The sequence below is a fragment of the Periophthalmus magnuspinnatus genome, chromosome 10 (genome assembly GCF_009829125.3).
Source record: "Periophthalmus magnuspinnatus isolate fPerMag1 chromosome 10, fPerMag1.2.pri, whole genome shotgun sequence".
Classification (NCBI taxonomy): domain Eukaryota; kingdom Metazoa; phylum Chordata; class Actinopteri; order Gobiiformes; family Gobiidae; genus Periophthalmus; species Periophthalmus magnuspinnatus.
The window spans coordinates 12,829,087-12,853,741 of NC_047135.1; the positions used below are offsets into that span (position 1 = coordinate 12,829,087).

The window sequence follows — 24,655 nt, forward strand, 5'->3', positions numbered from 1 at the left end:
GATGTGCTGGAAGACTTTTGCAGACTCTACCATCATCGATGCAAAATCTTGGTAAAAAATGTATGCAACATTAGAAATAAATAAACATTGCAGAAGTTTATCAAAACAATGCCACAGGGAATGCATTCTGTAATCAAAGCTAAAGGTTGTCCAACAAAATATTAGAGTGTTTGTCTTTTGTTTTTTGGGTGGCAACTTTTTTTGGCCAGGCAGTGTATGTTATAATTTTGTTTCCTCATCACAAACATACATAGTGTTCTGTTTCATTCACACATGTTTAACTCACAAACCCTGCATATTTAGGCTGAGTTCTTCGCTCAAACAGAAAACACACTGTTCCATGATGTCATGTGATAATACAGGAAGTACTCCACTGTGTTAAACTGTATACACCTTCATTAGAATTATTTGGATAATTTCAGCCATTTAATTGCCAATCTCTTTAATTGCCATCAAAAGGTAAAAGGTAGTTGTTAAGATGAAAACTACTGCTTTATTGCATCAGGAGGTGGAACAGAGCATTTTGACCTTTGGAGATGTAGACAGACTAATAATAAAAGGATTAATCAAACATGTGTGAATTAAACTAAATACGACTCCAGGCATGTATTTGACAAGGTAACAGTATTGTAATATGGCTAACAGCTCACAAGAGTTTGGAATAATATGGAACCTTCAATAATATACGATAGAATCTAGCTATCAATAATTGCATCCGATTGCGATTTCAATGCAAATAATCTTGCAGTCCTAATTCTGAATACATATTTTTGTTACATGTTTTTAGTTTAGTCACTTCCCAAGCCTGTTCATTGCCCTCCTCTGCAGTGCACTAGGCTTGAGTTTATAAGCAATGAGTTTATAAGCACTTTTCACAACTTTCAGAGACCAGAGCAGAGTTTTACTGTCACATTAATATTAACAACAACTAGCATGCTAACACGCACTTCCTGATTATTAGTCCATTTTATAATTACATGTAGACAGTAAACAGCAGACTAATTTTGACCTCAACAGCTGCTTATACAATATCTCTGTATTCTCATTGTGAGAATCCATCTTGTGCAAGGTTACATTTTGTCTTGCCACAAATCCATCTTGACTTACTTGCCAACATAAACATGACAATGCTGAAAGATGTACTTCAGCCTATATTAGTGAAAATACTATGTGACTATTTAATGTGTGAAAAATGCAGAGGGAAGTGCTTTGTGCATTTGTGGACAGGGACGATGTCTGTGCTTTTCTATCAGCTGGGGTAATAAAAGTTTGATTTTTCGGATTGTTCTGCTATTGTGACACTTCATTATAATGTTCCGCTTATCACGATTGCTTTCAGTGAGAGTCATCCTAGACTGATACATGTAAAGAACTCAATTCAGAGTGCTACACATATCAATCCGGCCTGAGCCAGGTTAGACAAAATTTACTCAAATAGGGAAAATTTAGACACAGGGCCTTCAACTTGGATTAAACATTTTGACAAACAATTTAAACTAGTTATGCTGAACAAAAAACATGTTTTAATAATCTGCTAACACATTTAATTTACCTATTCAAATACAAAGACAAAGGAAAGGAAAAAAGAGGATGCACACAATAATTGAATGGTTGCTTAAGGTGGTTTAAGTCTGAGCATTTATTACTGTTGTGCTCTTGGCAATGTGTTTCAGTCATTGCCATCCGTACTGCTGGTGTATGCAGTAAATGCATGCTCAGATGACAGGGAGGCCACTGACACAGAATGAATGCCAAATCTCAGCCAATTTGCCCCAGGGCAGCTTTGGAAATAACATTGAAACTGATTGTGAGACAGCTTTATCTGTATATGAGGATCTGGTAAAAGTCAAAGTGTTGTCTGTTACTGTCTATTATTATACTTGCAATGTAAGGCAGACTATCAATCTTGTTTTGAGTAGTTTTCACTAGTTTAAAATGGTCTAAATAACCAATAACCAATGTGTGGAGGGTCCATCTCTTGTCTCTATGAACTTTTTTGCACAATGTCCGGCAAATTCCAGGGTGATATAATTGCTTAATTGCCTGGAATGTTCCACAGTCTGGGATGAAACTGTGCATTTATTCAATTACAGTTTTTTTATTGCCAAGAAGACATCTTTTTAATGTGAGGAGGCTCACTTCTCCATAGATCTGCCCTGCTTGACATTGGACAAGCAGGACAGATAAGTTTAATGCAATACAGTGAAACATTCTAGGCAAAGCGATAATACCTCCCTGGAGACAAGGAGATGTGGTGGACTTTACATCAGAAAAGTTACATAGTACAACTTTAAAATGTGCCTTATTTTGAGTGAATTTAATCATATTGACATTATCTATCTATCTATCTATCTATCTATCTATCTATCATCTATCCATCTATCTGTCCTATAGATTTTCTCCTTTGCCGTTTACAGCTTTATAAAAAAAAAAAAAAAAAAAAAAAAAAAAACCTCTATTCTGTACTCTCTGTTTAATCTTACATTAGATTTGCTGACAGTCTAAATAGCGCAGTCTGGAGAGAGGAGTGTTTGAGCAGAGCCGTGTTCCTGGAGCTCTGGAGATCCAACCGTCTGTATGAGTATCTATGTGAAGGCTGATCAAAGCTGCTCTGAGCCCCGCTTTAGCTCCTTCTTGTTTTAGTCCATTCAAACAAACTGAACTCACCACACAAATACTATAATCCAGGAGCAGGCGTAGAGATTATGTGGGACTAACAACTCTGGATACTTCTATGGATGTGTCTTTGAGCATTTAAAGGTCCTATATTGTACTACTGACTTAAACTATTGTAATGCTGTTTCTTAAAGGCGCTGCACCTGATTTTTACAGTTTTAAAAATCTGAAAAAATAACTAGTTCATTTTACACAGTTTGCATTTGTCAAAAATGTTTCCTCACTTTTTCAATGCATTCCAAGCATCTTAATATTTCACCTTGATGAGTTTGAATTGATTCATTTTATAGAGGCCAGACTGGAGTTTTGCCATAACAGTAATGCTAACAATAACTAGCATGCTAACAGTACACCAGTATTATTTCCTGGTTTGTGGACAACAAAATGCTTCATAATTAGATGCAGACAACACAAAGCAGTCTCATTTTGACCTCAGGTGTAAGTGTATACTAATTAGTATACTAATTTTACTTTAATAATCAAAAACTGGAGCTGTGTTTTGTTTCATTCCCTCATGTTAAGTAATCCTTGTATTTAGTCTATGCTTGACTCCACCTCATGACATCATCTGAGGGTAATCAAAGATGTGTTCCTCTGTGTTTTTAAAGTCCAAGAACCATCACCAGATAAACCTTGATTATTTTTGTGCAGCTGATTAAATGTATTGCTATAGCAGCTATTCTTTTTTCATTAATTTGTTAGCATGATTTAACTGCCAGTAGCTGAGGTCTTTGCTTCTGCTGAAAACATAGACCATATATATAAATGGACATATCTAACCCGCTAGCCGCCATGTTACAAATAGGAAGTGAGCATGGGCGCCCTTCCGGCTCCATCGACTCGGCTTCAATTTACTTTCTATTGAAAAAAAAACTGTCACTTCTCTCTCTCCGTAACTGCTGCTGCAGTCTACATGATCCTAGTATTTTTTTTCTTCGCTATAGCGTCCGTAAAAAACAAGATATGAACATTAATAACAGACAAATCAGGTGCCTTCTTTCCCCGAGGTTGTTCTTGCTAATGTTGGCAACAGGTTTGACTGACAACATTGCTAATCACCCTCTCCCTGCTAAACTAGAGGTGCGGGCAGAAAGAGTAGTTATGTCCTCATTGCGAATTGGCTCTTTGGTTACTATGACACTCGCGGTCAGAATTCCAAAAATGGAACTCTGCTCCAAATTGGCCCCTATAAATGCTAGCCTCAATGAGCTTACACTATGGATGATGACACGCTCAATTAGTCCACTTCTTTATACAGTCAGTTATACAGTGGCGTTTAAAAAAAAACTGATTATAATTTGGAATGACAGTGGTTTTATAAAGGCTCTAATAAATATACTAATTAAAGTAAATGTGTTAACCATTTTGGTAGTTTACTTGAGGTGTGCCACTTGGAGCTGACTCTTTGTGCTGCCTTTGGCCCCCAGGCCACCTGCTGAAAGGGCTGGCTCTATAACCTACTTTTAAGGCATTCAACATTATCACTTTTATTAACCTGAACTATATCCAGTGTCTTTACAAAAACACCTATCAGCTGTTTACTTCCTGTTTAAACATATCAGATATGTTATAATGAAGGAAGATGTTTTTTAAATGCCATCAATTGCATTGTGATGGCAAAGTTAGAACAGGATTTTAAAACAGTTCAAATTAAGTAATTGCTTTGGGTGCTCTTGTCAGTTTAAGTTCTTCAAGCTTTATTAACAAATAATTAGCAGATCATGCTTAATTAAATCAGTAACATAGCTTGGCTGAACAGTTTTTAGTTATTCATACATACATATACTATACATTTTACAACATTGAATAACTAGTATTTTAAAGATGCACTATGTAAATTTTTCGGTGCAGGGGGTCAGCACCTGCTTGTCTCCATGGAGGTGCTATTGCTTTGTTCCATGGTAAAGCATAAAACTTCTATCTATCTTGATAAGTTTAGTGCCATACTGTGGAACATTCTTGTCAAAGCAATAACAGAGAGAGAGGCAAGTGGCAGACCCCTTACCACAAAAGGTACATAGTGCAACTTTAAAACTGCACAAAATGGGACCTTTAAGTTTATGTTATGCTTTACTCATTCTAAACATGTATTTTATTACATGGGTGAAACACAAAACTATTAGAAATTAGGGAAGTTTAAACACAAATAAAAGAAAAATGTAGGTACCTTTCTTGCCAGTAGCCTCAATTTTGGTGCCTTTGGGGTCTAATGAAGAAAAGATCAGAATTAAACACATGATATTCTGAAACACGTCAAATACTTCTACCTCGTTGTTTATCCTCGGGAAGGAAAACAACTTATATATTTTTAAAACTCTACCAAGGAGCGGTAAACAAGACAGAGCAAGCCCAGTAACGTCTATGGAGTAAAGTCTAGGGTCCACCGCACTGCTGCCAAAACCCAGCTCGGAAATGAGCTAGTGAGTTATTGGCAGAGATCGGAGAGACAGATAGGGGGCAGCATACCGTGGAGGCAATAGCAAAGGGGTTCGGGGGTAAGGGGGAGGGGCCATACTTCAGCGGAACAGCAGGAGGGGGAAGGAAGGTTGCAATGCAGTTCTGTCAAAGAGAGAGCAGGAGAGAGATGCCAAGAGAGAGAGAGAAAGAAAGGGGAGCTGAGTTGTACTAGTACGAGCAAAATGCACTACGGTAGATGCAGGAGAGAGGAGGAGGCAGGGAGAGTGCAAAGACTACATGTCAAATGGGTTTTTTTTTTTCTTTCAAATCTGTGCCACTTTTTGGGCATTAAATTGTATGAGCAAAGTGTATGTCCAACTAAATGATAAGTACATTCAGTTTTATACTATAACAATATTTGCTACCAATTATGATTAAGGAGGTATGAGCCACTACAACTACAAACGTTTTATAAGAGAGTTTACTGAAGACTAGTAAGGACAATCCATAAGTTAGCAACCCAAAGGTAATTCCTAAAATAGCAGGGAAAGTGTGAGTACAACCCTGTCTACCAATACAAAACAACATAACTGTTTACAGGTTTGTAGAAAAAGTTTTATTTTTCCATAAAATGCTAATACTAACAGTCAGCAACAATATGGAAAATAGTACTTGAAACTGTTAAAAAATAAAATATTACTCATACTTAAAACATGCTATTTGACTGTATTTACCTCCATGTTGTAAGAGATAACCCCAGAACCAAATACTAGTGTTATTGTTCAAGTGTGTGAGTAATACATCCAACAGTTTTGACATAATAAACAACATCATAGTTTAGACATTATTTGGCTGATCCATATGTGTGAACTGCATTATACTGAAAATCACTGAATTACCAAACCCATACGTTTGAGAAGCTTTGTTCCAATACAACACTCCACACTATGCACCCCAGTCAAGCATTCAGTTTCTGGAAGAGTATGATGTGTGTGGGTACACAAGGGTACAGAGGGTAAACGTGAAAACTGGGACAGTCCCCACTTCCGATGACTTGTGTAGTGAATTTGATTTTAATGGTTATTGATTATCCAACACCGTAAAATAGCTGCCTCATGGTGTTACTAAATCACAGTGAAAGCAATCAGAAAGTCTCATCACCAGTTCTAATCATCTCATGAAATGGCCCGGAACCAATTACAAAAGTTTTTTTTACAATGCTGTTACCTGGACAGTCCACATATTCCTGACAATTTGATCTTGTGTACTGCCAAGTCACTAAAGTATTATTGCGCAGTGCTGTTCCAGCAATTTCAGTGCAATGCATTGTGGGGAATGTAATGAATGTTATATAGACTGAAATCCACAGGCCAAATTGCTGGTCAGATCTGTGGAAACTTGTTTTGTCTCACAGTAAGAATATATGTTTTTCAATGTATTTTTAGCCCATAAAAATTTAAGATGTTCAGTGTTGTACTACGAAACATTCCAATAACGTCTCCATGGAGGCAAGTAAATATACCGGAAAAGTTGCATAGTGCATCGTTAAAGGTCTTGTATTGCACAAAATTGACTCTTGTGAACTTCAAGCCATAATGCTGTTGTCTCATCAAAAACATACCTGGAGTTTCATATGTTAGAGTAATAATTTATTATTAGTCTATCTACATTTCCAAATCTCAAAATGCTGTTCCGCCTTGTGAGGTCATAAAGCGGTAGTTTTCAAGTTAACAGCTACCTTTTACCTTTAGTTCAGTGGAGATTGGCAATTCCAGGGCTGAAATCATCCAAATAATTCAAGTGAAGGTATAGTATGCAGTTTAAAAACACAGTGGAACACTTCTTGTATGACCACATGACATCACAAGGTGGAACAGAATGCTTTTCTCTGAGAGAACTCTGAATATGCAGGATTTGTATGTTGAACAGGTGTGAATGAAAAAAACAAAACAAAAACAAAACTCCAGGTATGTTTGTGATGAGCATACATACATCAGAAAATAGCATAACATGGGCCCTTTAATAATAATAATAATAATAATAATAATAATTAAAACTGAAAGCAGTGATAGAGGCCCTCGCCACCCCTTGCGACCGCGGGGTACACGCTACCGTGAACATCCTGCGTTTCGTTCCCGCTTACATCGCCCCTCCCCCCAAAATCAGCGACTGAGTAATACTACTCCATTCATTCCAACAGGACCATTTATCACATTGTCACGCCTGCACGGTTGGAAATAGAGGTATGTCTTCTTTGGCTTTTTTGTTCAGTATGATGAGAGGAATATGTGTACCAAATTCCAATGGTCTATGACACAGTAAATATTTTACATCCCAGTTAACCAAAACCCATGTATTTCAATGAGAAATGTCAGACGTTGCCATGGCAACACCTTTAAAAATAGAGATTTGGCGTCTTTAACTCTTTTGTTCAGTATGGCAACAGAGATGTCCATGCCAAATTTCAAATGTTTGTGACAAAGTAATTTTTTTTGAGTACTATTAATTACGTTCAAGGGGGCGCTGTGGAGCAATGTAAAGTTTGACATATGTAAATTGCATGTCTATGCACTCAGATCAAGATTTTGAACAAAACGTATATTAAAGCCGGGAAATAGGACACTGCGTGTTTGAATCACGGGTCATTTAAAACTTTAAAAAACGTCTTTTTGGTTTTTTTAAGGCTGGCCACACCCACATTTTTGACTTAACAAAATTCAGGAGAGTAGCCTATAATCCCACATGGGTCTAGTTTATTTTGACCAATTCGCAAGTTTCTTGAATGAAAATCCGAGGCACAAAAAATCCAAATGTGAGAGGTAAAATTTTGAAAAAATGGAGTTCCGCCCACAATGGCCGACTTCCTGTAGGGTTTAGGGTGGGGTCATAATACAATTTTTTACTTGTCTTGACATGTTCTATGTTTGTGCCAAATTTCATTTGTCTACGATGAAAAAGGTCTCTCATTGCCGTAATGTATTTCAAATTTTGAGGTGGCGCTATTGAGTCATTTTGATACGTTAATTTTTTTGAACATCAAAATACAAATTTTTTTGCCAATCTTGAATTTTAGGCCATAGTTTGATGAGCGTAGAGCATCTATTTAGTCTACAACAAAGTGCAGGACTCTGAACCCCATTCATTTCAATGACACATTTATTATGTAACCACGGTAACATAGTTGCAGACAGAGGTATGTTCTCCTTGGCTTTTTTGTTCAGTTTGCCAAGCCAAATGTCCATGCCAAATTTCAAATGTTTATGTCAAAAAAATTTTTTTGGTCCAATTCAAAATTTCAAGTGGGCGCTGTGGAGCAATATAATGTCTGACCTATGCAAATTGTATATATATATATGTTCAGATCCACATAAAAAAAAAAAAAAAAAAAGTATATTAATGCCGGGAAATAGGACACTGCATGTATGAGTTACTCGCAATTTAATAGTTCAAAATATTGCTTTTTTCATTCCAGGCTGGCCACACCCACATTTTATAACTTAAAAAAATTAGGAAGAGTAGTCTATAATCCCACATGGGTCTAGTTCCTTTTAACTAATTTGCAAGTTTCTTAAATGAAAATCTACGGCTCAAAAAATCCAAATGTGAGAGGTAAAATTTTGAAAAAATGTGGTTCTGCCCACAATGGTCAACTTCCTGTAGGGTTTAGGGTGGGGTCATAATATAATTTTTTACTTGTCTTGACATGTTCTATGTTTGTACCAAATTTAATTTGTCTACAATGAAAAAGGTCTCTCATTGCCGCAATGTATTTCAAATTTTGAGGTGGTGCTATTGAGTCATTTTGAAACATTAATTTTTTTGAACATCAAAATAATAAATTTTTCACCAACCTTGAATTGTGGGTCCAATAAAATTGACTTTTCGTTAACGTTCAGGGGGTCAAAAGTGGATTTAAAGTCGCGACCAAAATAATAAGAATAATAATAATGGAAACACATTTTCCACCCATTATCTTTCTCCTAAACCATAACAGCTACAATCATGTGACTTTCTCACATTGTACCCCATCACAAATAAGTCTCCTGTGAATTTTTGCTGAAGTCCACGACAAATCGATTGTCTTCTACGAATTTTTGAAAATGAAATTTGAAGAGGGCGCTAGAGAGCCATTTTGTGAGAGAGTGCCTTGATTTGCATATCATTGCGTTCAGGTCACAAATTTGCATAAACGCTGTATTAGCGTTTTCCCAACAAAAAATGTGTAAAAGAGAAATATTTTATTGAAATTTTCCAAAAATTGTGATTTTGTTGAAAATTCACCCTGACCACACCCAAAGTCATAATCAAAATGTAATTAATAATCTTTAAGCACACATGGGTTTAGTGGGATTTGGCCAAATTTTAAGTGTTTGTGATGAAAACTGTGCGAGAAAATGTCCTGAATGTGAGGGTGTGCACTTTTGTCATTCCCGGGATTGATCAAATATGGCCGACTTCCTGTACATTTTAGGGCGGGGCCATAATATCATTTTTGTCATGTCCCAACATGTACTATTTTTTTTATGTGAGTATCAGATTTTTTTGTTGACTTTTTTCCGAGTCGGGCTCCCATTGGCCCCATGAAAATCAAAGTTTGAGGTGGCGCTACAGAGTCACCTTTCGATATATAATATTCTCGGGGTCTTTTGTGACAATTAGAGCTCGTCGAGTTCTAATTTTTGATACCACTCACTGCCATGTTGGGGCGTGATTACTACTTAATTTTTGCCATTTTCCATGCTCCGGACGTGGTTTTAATGAGTCCCTTGCCGGGACGTAGTCCCAGGCTCGGGCCTAATTAAAACTGCAAGCAGTGATAAAGGCCCTTGCAACCGTGGGGTACAGGCCACAGTGAATATCCTGCCTTTCGTTCCCGATAACATCACCCCTCCCCCCAAAATCAGCGTCTCAGTAATACTACTCCTTTCATTCCAATTAGACCATTTATGACATTGTCACTCCTGCACGGCCACCAAAATAAGAAGAAGAAGAAGTAAAGCCGCAAGCGGCATCGAATGGCCCTCGCGGGCCGTGCTTCGCACTCGGCCGACCCGGCACTCGCTGTGGGTGGCGCTGACGTGCTAGTTTTGTCTGTGTTATTGCAGCTTTGAGCTGTACGTGTCAGTACACAAAGTCTACACACAGTGGAAGGACTGATGCAGAAAATGCAAAAACATGGGTTTTTGCAGGCATCGCCATGGCAACACCGTGTAAAACACAAACTTGGCCCCTAGACTTTTTTGACGGGGATGACCTGAAGAATCACTGTGCCAAATTTCACATTCCTCAATTAAGCAAATAAGTCGTTATAAGACTTTGAAATGTATGAAAATTTGGAAATTTCCCATTAGGATAACATGGGCTCTTTCGCATATCGCCATGGCAACCCCGTGAAAAATATGACATAGGTCCCCTTGACTTTTTTGATCAGGATGACATGAAGAGTCATGGTGCCGAATTTCACATTATTCCATGAAACTAATATTTTTCCCATGAATGGGAAAAATTGGGAGATTTCCCATTAGGATAACATTGGCAGTTTGGCACATCGCCATGGCAACACGGTGCATAAAACGACATAGGTCTGATTGACTTTATCGATTGGGATGAGTCAGTGGAATTTTGTGTGAAATTTGGTAACATTTGGGAAAACTACATTTTCGGTCCTCCATACAAATATATTAGATGTTCTGTAGGGGGCTTTATCGCGCCAATTTAGTTTTTCATAATTAGTAGCTTTACGGGAGCAAATTTTGACTTCTGAAAATTGCAAAAATTCCGATGGAATTTTGCGGCTTCGCCGCACGGAAACCATAAAAGGGATCATCATGAATTGGATAACTTTTGATGCCCCACTTGTCTAGATGATGTACAGTAATTTTCAGCCCTGCAGGTGATGCGCCTTCAGAGGAGTTGATTAAAATGCGAGATCAGCGAAAACGCTGACTTTGTGTTTTGGAATTTACAATCCAAGATGGCCGACTTCCGGTGCATCAGAGGGCGTGGCCATAATAATCTTTTTTTTTTTATTTGGCATCACTTGAAGAATGCGTGTACAGAATTTCGTGGCTCTACGCCAAAGTTGACTTCGGGACATCTCCCATTGACGCAATGTATTTTGACTTTTGCAGGGGGCGCTGTCGCGCCATTTTTTATGCCCAATGATGCGATACATAAAATTTTTTTTTTTTCGGCAGACCTGACTTTTGGGCAAAATTTGATGAGTTTTTGAATATGTTCAGGGGGTCAAATTCCTGCTCAAAGAGCAGAAGAAGAAGAAATAAAAATAAAAATTAAAGCCGCAAGCGGAATCGAACGGCCCTCGCGGGCCGTGCTTCGCACTCGGCCAACCCGGCACTCCCTGTGGGTGGCGCTGATGCACCACTTGCCTCTGTTTTATTGCGGCTTTGGGCTGCACTTTTCACCAAAAAAAGTCAAAACACATTGGAAGTGCTGATGCACAAAATGGCAAAATTTGGGTTTTTCCAAGCATAGGCAAAATACAAACTTGGCCCCCAGGGCTTTTTTGACGGGGACAACCTGAAGAATCACTTTGCCAGATTTCACATTTCTTCATGAAGCGAATAAGTCGTTATAAAATTTTGAAATGTACGAAAATTTTGAAATTTTCCCATTAGGATAACATGGGCGCTTTCGCGCATCGCCATGGCAACCCAGTGAAAACCCCCTAGCGTTTTCCCAACAAAAAATGTGTGAAAGAGAAATATTTTCTTGAAATATTCCAAAAATTTTAATTTTGTTGAAAATTCACCCTGACCACACCCAAATTCATATTCAAAATGTAATTGATAATCTTTGATCACAAATGGGTTTAGTATGATTTGGCCAAATTTGAAGTGTTTGTGATGAAAACTGTGCGAGGAGATGTCCTGAATGCGAGGGTGTACACTTTTGTCATTCCCGGGTTTGATCCAATATGGCCGACTTCTTGTACATTTTAGGGTGGGGCCATATTATCATTTTTGTCATGTCCCGACATGTACTCTTTTTTGACGTGAGTTTCAGATTTTTACATTGACTTTTTCTTTGAGTCGCGCTCCCATTGACCCCATGAAAATCAAAGTTTGAGGTGGCGCTACCGAGTCGTCTTTCGTTATTTTTTCTCGGGGTCTTTTGTGACAATTAGAGGTCGTCGAGTTCTAATTTTTGATACCACTCACTGCCATGTCAGGGTGTGTTTACTACTTGTTTTTTGCCATTTTCCAGGTTTCGGACATGGTTTTAATGAGTCCCTCACCGGGACGTTGTCCCAGGCTCGGGCCTAATAATGACTTTACAAGTTTTTGAATAAGGTACAGATGTATGTTTGAAGCCTCCTAACCACTGCAAACCACATTATTTACCCAAGGCTACAAATACAGACACCTTAACCTTATTTCTAACCATAAATTTGCACATATGAATGACTAAAATATCATTACTCCCTGACTGTATTTGAGATTTGCTGAGACATCCTTGGATTTTCCTGCATAATCTTTAACAGTTGAGTTTTTATCCTGAAATGACTTCCTGATGCCCAAAAATGCAGTCTATTAACAAAGTCGTCCTGACTGGTCCTTTGTCCCTGTGGCTGTAATGAGACACACACACTCACACAGGGAGGCTAAGTGATCATCAAAACGGAAATGAATTCTCCAGTTTCCCTCAAACGTCTCACATCCATTCGGAGCCATTTGGGTGAAATGGAGCTGTATTTCATTTGAATGACAACGACACAAGGAGAGACACATTTTTCAGCTCGAGGACAGAGCTGTTGGATCTGCATAATGGGACTTTTTAATGTCACGGATTTGAAAGAGGACGATCTGTTCTATGGTCCAAATAGCAGCAGTCTGTCCAACATAAGGCTAAACATACAGGGCAGTGGATTCACAAACGAGGGTCATTTTGATTAGAAGTCAGTTTGTTCTGTTTAGTATTTGTGAGTTCTTATTATTTTTGATTGACCTTTTCATGTTCATCTTATTCATTTAGCTCCAGCAGAGGTCTAAAAATGTCTAAGAGTCTCTTAATTTTGATTGGTTAAACCCACCTGTCACTCACACACTCATAACATAACAGAGGATGACCAATTACACTGCATTGTAAGAACAAACACAATCTGACCATAAAGAACTGACTTAGTTGGAACTACAACAGGTGAGCTTGTACAGTTAAACAAGTCCCTCTCATGTAACTGTAATTACATTACAGTTACAAGCTACAACACCTAACATGACTGTGAATAATCATATTGATCACAGGCTCCTGAAAATGTGTTGTTTAAAAAGATTTTTTTTTTTTTTTCTTGAGTTTTCAGATGATCTTAAAACGTTTTTGGCAGTCTTTGCTAATGGGTGCTTTGTGTCACCATGGTAACTGCTAAACATTCCTCCAGAGACATATATGCACAACATCCACAGGGTGACAAATTTAGCATTTAACAAAAAAGAACTGAATCACTATAGAACCATACTGACAAAAACAATGGAAAGGACTTAATACAAGGGTTAGGAGATATGCCAATAAAATGAGCAATTTTGTATTTTGATTCAATTTTATTTTGTCTAATTTAAAAAAAAAAAAAAAAAGCTTTGAAAAGTATTTTCCTGCCATTTAGCACAAGCATATATTGTCAACTTTCTTCATCCAAAGTCTTCTATCTGCTCCAAACTACATGCTTTTCCTGACAGGATTGGCTGTAGACCTCGTCATTAAAAAAGATCATATATATTTTATTATATTTCATATTCAGTACAGATTTTGACAGAGATGTGAGTGAAATTTTCAAAACAAAATAATTCTTTCAGTTCTTTTAATTTTTTCATGTATACAGTCTCTCAAAAAGATTGAGACTACAATCTAAAACAGGAAAACTCAATGGTGCTAATCTTAATCTTATACTGTCACATCACCAACTGCAGTGGTGGTTAAGAAAGTACAAAAGTAAAAGTACTGTATACATTTTTTGTTATCCATACTTAAGTCAGTTTTACAGCAGATACTTTTTTTTCTTTTACTTCACCACACTTTAGAGGAGGTATTTGTACTTTCTACTACACTACATTTTTGAACTGGACTCAAAAGTAGAATGTTTCTTTATGGTTTGAGATCTGCTAAAATGGCACAGAGATTATTTTTGAGACTGTCCATGGTGACATCCTTCCGAAGGGGTTTGAGTTCAAGTCTGGGCTAAAACTATTTAAATAAAATGGACTAGACAATATAATTAAATCTATTTGGATAGCTCCAGTGGAACAAAAACCTACACATTGCTTTAAATAGTTCTCAAAATCTGTGAAATTGACTTTTTTACTTTTACATGAGGCAATGTAATCCCTAATTTGTCTAGGAGGTCCAGGTGGTCATCTGGACATCGTTTTTGCCCTCAAGATGTTTTGGCTCCCATCTAGAAGCCATTTTCATTTTGATGTTACTGGATTGAAACACTGGAAATTTATCCTAACCTGAGTTTACCAAATCCAGCCCGAAAGAGAGGAGTTTTAGAGTGGAACTGACCTGCCATTTTTTACCATCTCACATCACTTTTCATATATGTATTTCTTCACTCCTGTACCTGTACTTTTACTTAAGTAACAAAACTGAGTACTACCATTACCTATTTGAATGATCCACAATTGTAACCTCAGCCACTTCATCTTCCAGTACTCTGTCACAGCTTTATGCCTGGAAGATCAACAAAACCATGAGTCTTTCTAAAACTTTTCTAATCATCTCCTGTCCAAAGTTTGACATGTTGGTGGATATTGATCACTCTGCCTCCCAGGTCCTGCCTTCAGATGGAGTGTCTGGGGACAAACTGCCAATCGGATCGCTTGCTTGGTTTGATTAATGCCTCCGCTGAACAGCATTGGACTGAATGAGTCATATGCCGATGCTACGCTGTACTTGACAACTGCCACTGTGAGGGATGCAGACTTGGCAAGGCATGGGTTCGGAGCTGAAATCCCAATTCGTCCACGTCAAAGCCAGAAAATACATCAGGAAATGAGTGTAAAGATGTGTGTGGAGAAAGGAGGTGTTGTGGAATTTCTAATAGTCAAAAAGTCTTAAAGATATAAAAATCAACAGAGAAGTTGTCTTGAATCAAAGGTCTGGTTTATTGAATCAACTGTGCACAATTGTCAAAGAGCTGTGTCCTTAGCAGTGTCGTCTTGCCCTCAGCTGACAAATGTAAACAATACAGAGTATTTATACCACCAAAACAATCTTGCCAGTTTAGTCTAATCGAAGTGGCTGGAGGCCGCTAGACGCACAGAAAAGACATAAGAACATAACATACATAACAGATGGTATTAAGAAGGTTAGGTCAAAATGATCCATAATAATACAAATAAAGATTTATGCCAAATAAAGCCATAACAGAGGCATCGAGGAACCAGAGGAGGCAGGTGAAACGGGGATTGGTGTTTTTCAGATTCTAGATTGCACTGATGTCATACTCCAAGATGAGGGGCAAAAGCCACATTTTTCCTATTGATTACAATATACCTTCAAGTCACAAATGTTGAACCTGATCATTTCTATTTGTTAATGAGACCCAAGAACTAACTGTATTACACTTTTTTTTTAGGAAATAGGATTAAAAGTATGGGCTCTGAAAACTACACAGTGGCTGAGATTAACTTCTCATTAATCCAAGCACTCAAAAAGACAATGATTTTAAGGGGATGTTTTTTTGAAACCACGCTTTCTATGCTCAATATTGCATTACATTGTAGGGGGGTGTTCAGCAGGAATGTCCTTTATCTCCCCATTTTTTAAAATGTATTTTGTATATAGAAATAATGGCCGATAAAACTAGAAATACTACAACAGTGTTTTCATATTATTATATTTTTTTACTGATGTAAATTTATCCATGATGTTTAAAATAATGCAGAACTGTGGATTTGTCACAGTAGAAAGTGACATAAAGAGGAGGTTTTGTTTATACAGACGGAGGAGTGAGCTTCTGCAGCTCCCCCTCTCTCCTTGTCAACAATAAACCCAGGATTAGCCTTGTGCCCTGCAGTCTGATGTTGACATCCGCACAGCTGGCACCTAAAGAGGAGCTAGACCAGGGTGTCCAAACTTTTTACATAGAGGGCCAGATTTAGTGAGGTGAAAGTGTTTGGGGGCCGACCATTTGACCTGATCATTGTTTGAACCATTAATATTAAATGCAAATTAATTATTTCATTGTTTTTTTTCTTTTTATTGCAAACGGCTTTCACCTTTCAAAAATAAAATTAATGTAAAAAAGTAAACATTTAAACTGTGCTTTTGATAATCACAATAAAATAAATTCACTAAGATTTTAGGATTTATTCACCTCAGAAGGAGAACAAATAACTTGCACTAATGTGAAGAGTGAAACTGAGATCTGACTGTAGCAAATGAAGCAGGTCTGGCTCAAAGACAGTGGTTTTCATGCGCAAAGTGTCACACAGGTGAGAGTCAGTTAGAGTGTTAAAGTTCATAACCAAGAACGTCTTCTCACACAAATATAACCAAACACACTCAGCATTTTCTTAGCAAAGGTTTGAATTTCTTTAAACTTGTCTTTATCCAGTTGGCGATAAAAGTCAGTGAGCTTGAAAATGTGTATTTTACACTGGTCAACAGTACTGACGGACCACACATACTTATTTTTATTCCAGATGCTGAGGGCCAGTGGAAATTTGTACATGGGCCGCAATTGGCCCCTGGGCCGGACTTTGGGTATGCCTGAGCTAGACAGTTTATTTATTTATTTTTTCCATCTCAGGTTGGCTGCACCTCCCGTGGACCCACCACCTGCGGGAGGATCCATGAGGGGCGGGTGCAGAGAGATCTGGGCGGCAGTCGAAGGCGGGGACCTCGACGACCGGATCTCGGGACATGGAGACTAGCTCTGGGGACATGGAATGTCACCTCGTTGGGGGGGAAGGAGCCTGAGCTTGTGTGGGAGGTTGAGCGTTACCGGCTAGCTATAGTCGGCCTCACCTCCATGCATAGCTTGGGCTCTGGAACCCAACTCCTTGAGAGGGGTTGGACTCGCCATTTCTCTGGCGTTGCCCGCGGGGAGCGGCGGCAAGCTGGTGTGGGTTTGCTCATTGCTCCACAGCTCAGCTGCCACGTGTTGGCCACAGAGAACATTCAGGTTTTTAAAAGCAGGCTCAAGACCCATCTTTTTAGCATAGCTTTTGATTAGTATTTATCATTTTAGTTTACTTCTCTATTTATTTAGTCTTATTTAGGCTGGCTAGTGTGTTTATGTTTTACTTATGTTTTATTTACTTGTTTAGTTTTGACTTATTTTATTATTTATTGATTATTTTATTATTTATTTATTTTATTATTTATTTTATTATTTATTTACTTATTTATTAGTTTTGACTTATTTTATTATTTTTAATCATTTTAGATTTGCCAGTGTTTCCTCTGAGGAGCCCTCTGCACCGGGAGCTGTGGTTGGCTGTGGCTGCTGGGCCCTGGGTGACCCTGCTCCTGGTGCAGATGGTTCCTCTGGTGGCGCTCTCTCATCTGGTTCATCTTTATCCAGCCTATTGCATTAAACATATTTTAAATGAAACCAAGGTATTTTAACATGTGTTGGGGTGGGGGGTGGGAGTGTGTGTTGGGGTGGGGGGTTGTTTGGTTATGTTTATTGATGTGTTGGGGTTGGGTTGTTTGGCTGTCGGGTGGTTGGGTGGGTTTGGTGGGTGGGACTGATTTTAATGCTTTGTAAAGCACTTTGTGTTACTTTTTTTGTATGTAAAGTGCTCTATAAATAAAGTTTGATTTGATTTGGAGTGAATTGCCCCACAGCTCAGCCGCTTCGTGTTGGGGTTCACTCCAGTGAACGAGAGGGTCGCGTCCCTGCGCCTTCGGGTCGGGGACAGGTCTCTCACTGTTGTGTCGGCCTACGGGCCAAACAGCAGTGCAGAGTACAAGGCCTTCTTGGAGTCCCTGGGAGGGGTATTAGACAGTGCACCAACCGGGTACTCCGTTGTTCTCCTGGGGGACTTCAATGCCCATGTGGGTAATGACAGTGACACTTGGAGGGGCGTGATTGGGAGGAATGGCCTCCCCGATCTGAACCCGAGTGGTGTTTTGTTATTGGACTTCTGTGCTAGTCACAGTTTGTCCATAACAAACACCATGTTCAAGCACAAGGGTGTCCATCGGTGCACTTGGCACCAGGACACTCTAGGTCAGAGGTCAATGATCGACTTTGTTGTCGTGTCATCTGATCTCTGACCGTGTGTTTTGGACACTCGGGTGAAGAGAGGGGCTGAGCTGTCAACTGATCACCACCTGGTGGTGAGGTGGATCCGCTGGCGGAGGAGGAAGCCGGACAGACCTGGCAGGCCCAAGCGCATCGTGAGGGTCTGCTGGGAACTCACACCTCCGGGAGAGCTTCTCCCTGATCCTGGGGGAGGCTGGGGACATGGACTCTGAGTGGGCCATGTTCTCCACCTCTATTGCCGGTGCGGCTGCTCATAGTTGTGGTTGTAAGGTCTGTGGTGCTTGTCGCGGCGGCAATCCCCGAACCCAGTGGTGGACATCGGAAGTAAGGGATGCCGTCAGGCTGAAGACGGAGTCCTATCGAGCCTTGATGGCTCGTGGGACTCCTGAGGCAGCTGATGAGTACCGGCGGGCCAGGCGTGCCGCTGCTCAGGCAGTCACAGAGGCAAAAACTCGGGGTTGGGAGGAGTTCGGGGAGGCCATGGAGGAGAACTATCGGATAGCCTCAAAGAGATTCTGGCAAACCGTCCGACGCCTCAGGAGGGGGAAGCAGTGCTTCACCAACACTGTTTACAGTGCGGGTGGAGAGCTGCTGACTTCGACTGGGGATGTTGTCGGGCGGTGGAAGGAATACTTTGAGGATCTCCTCAATCCCACTGTCACGTCTTCTGAGGAGGAAGCAGAAACTGGGGACCCGGAGGCAGACTCGTCCATCACCCCGGCTGAAGTCACCAAGGTGGTTGGCAAGCTCCTCGGTGGCAAGGCTCCAGGGGTGAACAAGATCTGTCCTGAGTACCTCAAGTCTCTGGATGTTGTGGGGCTGTCTTGACTGACACGTCTCTGCAACATCGTGTGGTGGTCAGGGACAGTACCTGTGGAATGGCAGACCGGGGTGGTGGTCCCTCTGTATAAGAAGGGGGACCAGAGGGTGTGTTCCAATTACAGGGGAATCACACTCTTCAGCCTTCCCAGTAAGGTCTATTCCAGGGTACTGGAGAGGAGAATCTGACCGATAGTCGAACTTTGGATTCAGGAGGAGCAGTGTGATTTTTGTTCTGGTCGCGGAACACTGGACCAGCTCTATACTCTCCATCGGGTCCTCGAGGGTTCATGGGAGTTTGCCCAACCAGTCCACATGTGTTTTGTGGATCTGTAGAAGGCATTCGACCGTGTCCCTAGTGGTGTCCTTTGGGGGGTGCTCTGGAAGTATTGGGTCTGAGGCTCTTTGCTAAGGGCTGTCCGGTTCCTGTATGACCGGAGCAGGAGCTGTGTTCACATTGCCGGCAGTAAGTTAGACCTGTTCCCGGTGCATATTGGACTCCGCCAGGGCTGCCCTTTGTCACCGGTTCTGTTCATTATATTTATGGACAGAATTTTGAGGCGCAGCCAGGGGCCGGAGGGGGTCTGGTTTGGGAACCACAGGATTTCATCTCTGGTGTTTGCAGATGATGTTGTCCTGCTGGCTTCTTCGAGCCAGGATCTGCAGCAGGCACTGGGGCTGTTTGCAGCAGAGTGTGAAGCGGCTGGGATGAGAATCAGCTCCTCCAAATCCATGGTCAAGGCCATGGTTCTCAACTGGAAAAAGATGGTTTGCCCTCTCCGGGTGGGTGGTGAGTCTCTGCTTCAAGTGGAGGAGTTCAAGTATCTCGGGGTCTTGTTCACGAGTGAGGGAAGGATGGAGCGTGAGATTGACAGGCGGATCGGTGCAGTGTCTGCAGTGATGCGGTCGCTGCATCGGTTTGTTGTGGTAAAGAAGGAGCTGAGTCCAAAGGCAAAGCTCTTGATTTACCGGTCAATCTACGTTCCTACCCTCACCTATGGTCATGAGCTTTGGGTAATGACCGAAAGGACAAGGTCGCGGATACAAGCGGCTGAAATGGGCTTCCTCCGTAGGGTGGCTGGGCGCACCCTTAGGGATAGGGTGAGGAGCTCGATCACACGGGAGGAGCTCGGAGTAGAGCCGCTGCTCCTACACATCGAGAGGACCCAGCTGAGGTGGTTTGGGCATCTGCTCAGGATGCCTCCTGGACGCCTCCCTAGGGAGGTGTTCTGGGCATGTCCTACCGGGAGGAGGCCCTGGGGAAGACCCTGGACATGCTGGAGGGACTATGTCTCTCAGCTGGCCTGGCAACGCCTTGGGGTCCCACCGGAAGAGCTGGAGGACGTGTCTGGGGTGAGGGAATTCTGGGAGTCCCTGCTTAGACTGCTGCCCCCCCGACCTGGCCCCGGATAAGCGGAAGAAAATCTTAGAAGATCTTATGACAGCAGCTGATTACAAGCATAGTACAATCCATCCTCAGAGCTCTGCAGAGAGGAGAAGGAGGACAGATGCATGCCCTCTGGCAGCTGCAGACTCAAACGTTAAATGTTTTTGAATGTTCTCTTTCAACCAAGTAGAAACAAAGTCTGTGTATTTTCATAAACTTAAAAAATGTCATTATCCCAGTCTGTCCTGCCTCATTTGTTGTCCTTTCCCCCTCCCTCACATGTCTGAGTCTGGAGTGGGTGGAGATCTCGGCTCCTCCCGTGCAAACCTAAAGGCAATCTCAATCAGCTGCACCTGTGGTGGATAAGAGGAGCCAGGACCCGACACTCGGCGCCAGATCATCTGCGTGTTCACGTGCATATACCTTGCTTGGCTCAGTTCATGTTTTTCCCTGTTTTCTACATTGCTTATCAGATACCTTTTGCTCCTCACCAGATCCCGCTCCTTGGACCAGCTCAGCACTCCCGTCTTTGACCCTGCTTCCCTGTGCCGGTACCGTTCTCCCCATCTCTGATTCAGCTCCTCACATTTTCCTTTGAACTCCTCCATGAGCTTTGGGTAATGACCGAAAGGACAAGATCGCGGATACAAGCGGCTGAAATGGGCTTCCTCCGCAGAGTGGCCAGGCGCACCCTTAGGGATAGGGTGAGGAGCTCGGTCACACGGGAGGAGCTCGGAGTAGAGCCGCTGCTCCTACACGTTGAGAGGAACCAGCTGAGGTGGCTCGGGCATCTGCTCAGGATGCCTCCTGGACGCCTCCCTAGGGAGGTGTTCTGGGCATGTCCCACCGGGAAGAGGCCCCGGGGAAGACCCAGGACATGCTGGAGGGACTATGTCTCTCGGCTGGCCTGGGAACGCCTTGGGGTCCCACCGGAGGAGCTGGAGGACGTGTCCGGGGTGAGGGAAGTCTGGGAGTCCCTGCTTAGACTGCTGCCCCCGCGACCCGGCCCCGGATAAGCGGAAGAAAATGGATGGATGGATGGACATTTTCCTTTGGACCATGGCTACTCCCCGCTCCCATCACATCGTCTGATCTACCGTCATTTGCCTGTCTACACCTTGTAAATAAACACTGTTAAAACTTCCCCGAGTTCTGTCCTTTTGGTCCCTTGTGCCCTAACGTTACGACAGAACAATCTGGCCCAACATGGACCAATCAGACTCGGGGTCGAATCAAACACTTCGCCAGGTGTTTACGCATTACGGAGTGATAATCAGACAACACGAACAGACAATCCGGACCCTGCTCGACTGTAACCAGACCCTCACCCAGAAAGTTTCTCAGCTTACCAACCAGGTCGCCACGCTACTCGCACTCCCACCCTTGGCTCCCACCGCTGCTGCCGCCACAGGGACCATGGCGCCGCCAGGTCAGCCTAACCTCTGTCGGGATTTTCCCTTCCAGTGCTTATCCATGTTCAACAACGTCCAGCCCATTTTACATCTGACGCTGTCAAGACACTTTATATTTGTGGATTGCTGAGGGAGAGAGCACTCTAATGGGCAGAGGATAAATTGTCAAACACTGCGTTAGACCAGATAAGCTTTGATAGTTTCCTGAGTGAGTTTAAACTGGCCTTTGATCACCCGCATTATCAGGCTGATGCCACTTCGCGCCTGTTAAATCTCAGGGATCCAGGTCTGTGGCGGATTATACAATCAAGTTCTGGACATTGGCTGCGGAGGTGGACTGGACCGACAGTGCGTTAAAGGCTGTCTTTTTAAAGGGACTTTAAAGTGATCAATTACAAGATGAACTGGTTTCTCGTCATGAACCCCCTGACCTGAGATCCTTGATTATGCTGGCCAACCAAATTGACAACTGCTTGCAGACACGCCAGAAAGAAAGACACGATTCGCCGGTCTGGACCGCGATACGCTCCTCTTCACTGCCTCCCGAGGAGCCTATGCAACTGGGTCGAGCAGTGCTTGTATTGTGGCAAACGGGGACACTTTCTTGCCTCCTGCCCGGTTTGGCCAAAAGGGGGCACCCACCAGTAGCACTGGGAGTACTGGTGGTACACATCTTATCCCAGAAAAAACAATACATTTCAGTGTGAAGCTACACTGTGCTGTCATTCAGCTACCTTACCCATCCTAGCCCTCATTGACTCCGGAGCAGAGGAGGATTTTATTGATCAGCAGGTGGCCGAGCAGTCGGGGATTAGGCTGGAGCCACTCGAACCCCTTACAGCTCTTGCTCTTAATTATGCACATCACGGAACCTATCACTCCTGTTTTGTCTTGCAATCACCACGAGTCCTGACGTTTTCACATCATCTCCACCCCTTCCTCTCCGCTTGTCTTGGGCTACCCATGGCTCGTGGCTCATAACCCCGTCATGGACTGTGCCTGGGGAAAGGTCTTGGAGTGGAGTTCCTCTTGCCACACCCACTGCTTAGGCAGTGGAGAGGCCTCTTTCCAGTTTTATGGCCCCCGTCTATGGAACAGCCTGCCGGAGGACCTCAGGGCCGCAGAGAACATTCAGGTTTTTAAAAGCAGGCTCAAGACCCATCTTTTTAGCATAGCTTTTGATTAGTATTTATCATTTTAGTTTACTTCTCTATTTATTTAGTCTTATTTAGGCTGGCTAGTGTGTTTATGTTTTACTTATGTTTTATTTACTTGTTTAGTTTTGACTTATTTTATTATTTATTGATTATTTTATTATTTATTTATTTTATTATTTATTGACTTATTTATTGACTTATTTATTAGTTTTGACTTATTTTATTATTTTTGACTTATTTTATTATTTTTCATCATTTTAGATTTGCCAGTGTTTCCTCTGAGGAGCCCTCTGCACCGGGAGCTGTGGTTGGCTGTGGCTGCTGGGCCCTGGCTCGTGGGCCCTGGAGGTTTGGTCTTGACCTCATCCCTTCTCTGGGCCCTGGGCTGGTGTCCTGTGGCTGCGGGTGACCCTGCTCCTGGTGCAGATGGTTCCTCTGGTGGCGCTCTCTCACCTGGTTCATCTTTATCCAGCCTGTTCCACTTAAACATATTTTAAATGAAACCAAAGGTATTTTAACATGTGTTGAGGTTGGGGGTGGGAGTGTGCGTTGGGGTGGGGGGTTGTCTGGTTGTGTTTATTGATGTGTTGGGGTTGGGTGGTTGGGTGGGTTTGGTGGTTGGGTGGGTTTGGTGGGTGGGACTGATTTTAATGCTTTGTAAAGCACTTTGTGTTACTTTTTTTTGTATGAAAAGTGCTCTATAAATAAAGTTTGATTTGATTTGATTTGATTTGATTACAATCAGCCCTGCCTCCTGCAGGGGGCACCAACTCCGTCCTTAATCCTTCCCCAGACACACCGGATCTCTCCTCTATATCAATACCATAGCACGATCTCAAGGACGTTTTTAGCAAAAGTCGGGCGCTCTCGCTTCATTCCCACCGTCCTTATAGACCTTGCCATAGACCTCTTGCCCGGTGCTCCCTTGCCTTCCAGCCGTCTTTATAACCTTTCCAAGCCGGAACGAGAAGCTATGGAGCAGTATATCCAAGATTCATTAGCAGCAGGAATTATACATCTGTCCTCCTCTCCGGTGGGCGCAGGTGTTTTCTTTGTGGCAAAAAGGATAAGACTCTATGTCCATGCATTGACGACAGGTGCCTCAACAACATCACCATAAAAAATGAATACCTTCTTCCTCTCATTGACTGAAGTCTTTACACCATTCCAGGGAGCCACTATTTTTACTAAACTTGACCTGCGGAACGCGTACCACTTGGTGCTCATCAGGGAGGGGGACGAGTGGAAGACTCGTCCCATTGGGACACTTCGAGTATCTGGTCATGCCTTTTGGACTAACCAATGCCCTAGCAGTCTTCCAGTCCCTTATCAATGACGTCCTTCGAGATTTTCTGAACCATTCTGTCTTTGTGTATCTTGACAACATCCTGATCTTCCCCGCAGGAACACCAGTATCATGTACGGCAGTTCCTTGACCGTCTTTTCGAAAATAAACTCTACGTCAAGGCCGAAAAGTGCAAGTTCCATGCAGACAATTTCCTGGGATTCATCGTTGGGCGTGGACAGGTGAGAGCTGACCCTAAGAAAATCAAAGCCGTGACTGATTGGCTGA

The 24,655-nt window shown here is 42.0% G+C and overlaps 1 protein-coding gene across 1 annotated transcript in view; it reads right to left on the reverse strand.

Annotated features, from left to right (window-relative positions):
• Nucleotides 1-24,655, reverse strand: part of glra1 (glycine receptor, alpha 1) — a 184,333-nt gene that overhangs the window by 132,516 nt on the left and 27,162 nt on the right. The window contains exon 4 of the mRNA XM_055225069.1: nucleotides 4,844-4,882. Coding sequence (XP_055081044.1) covers nucleotides 4,844-4,882 — 39 coding nt within the window. The remainder of the gene's footprint in view (nucleotides 1-4,843; nucleotides 4,883-24,655) is intronic.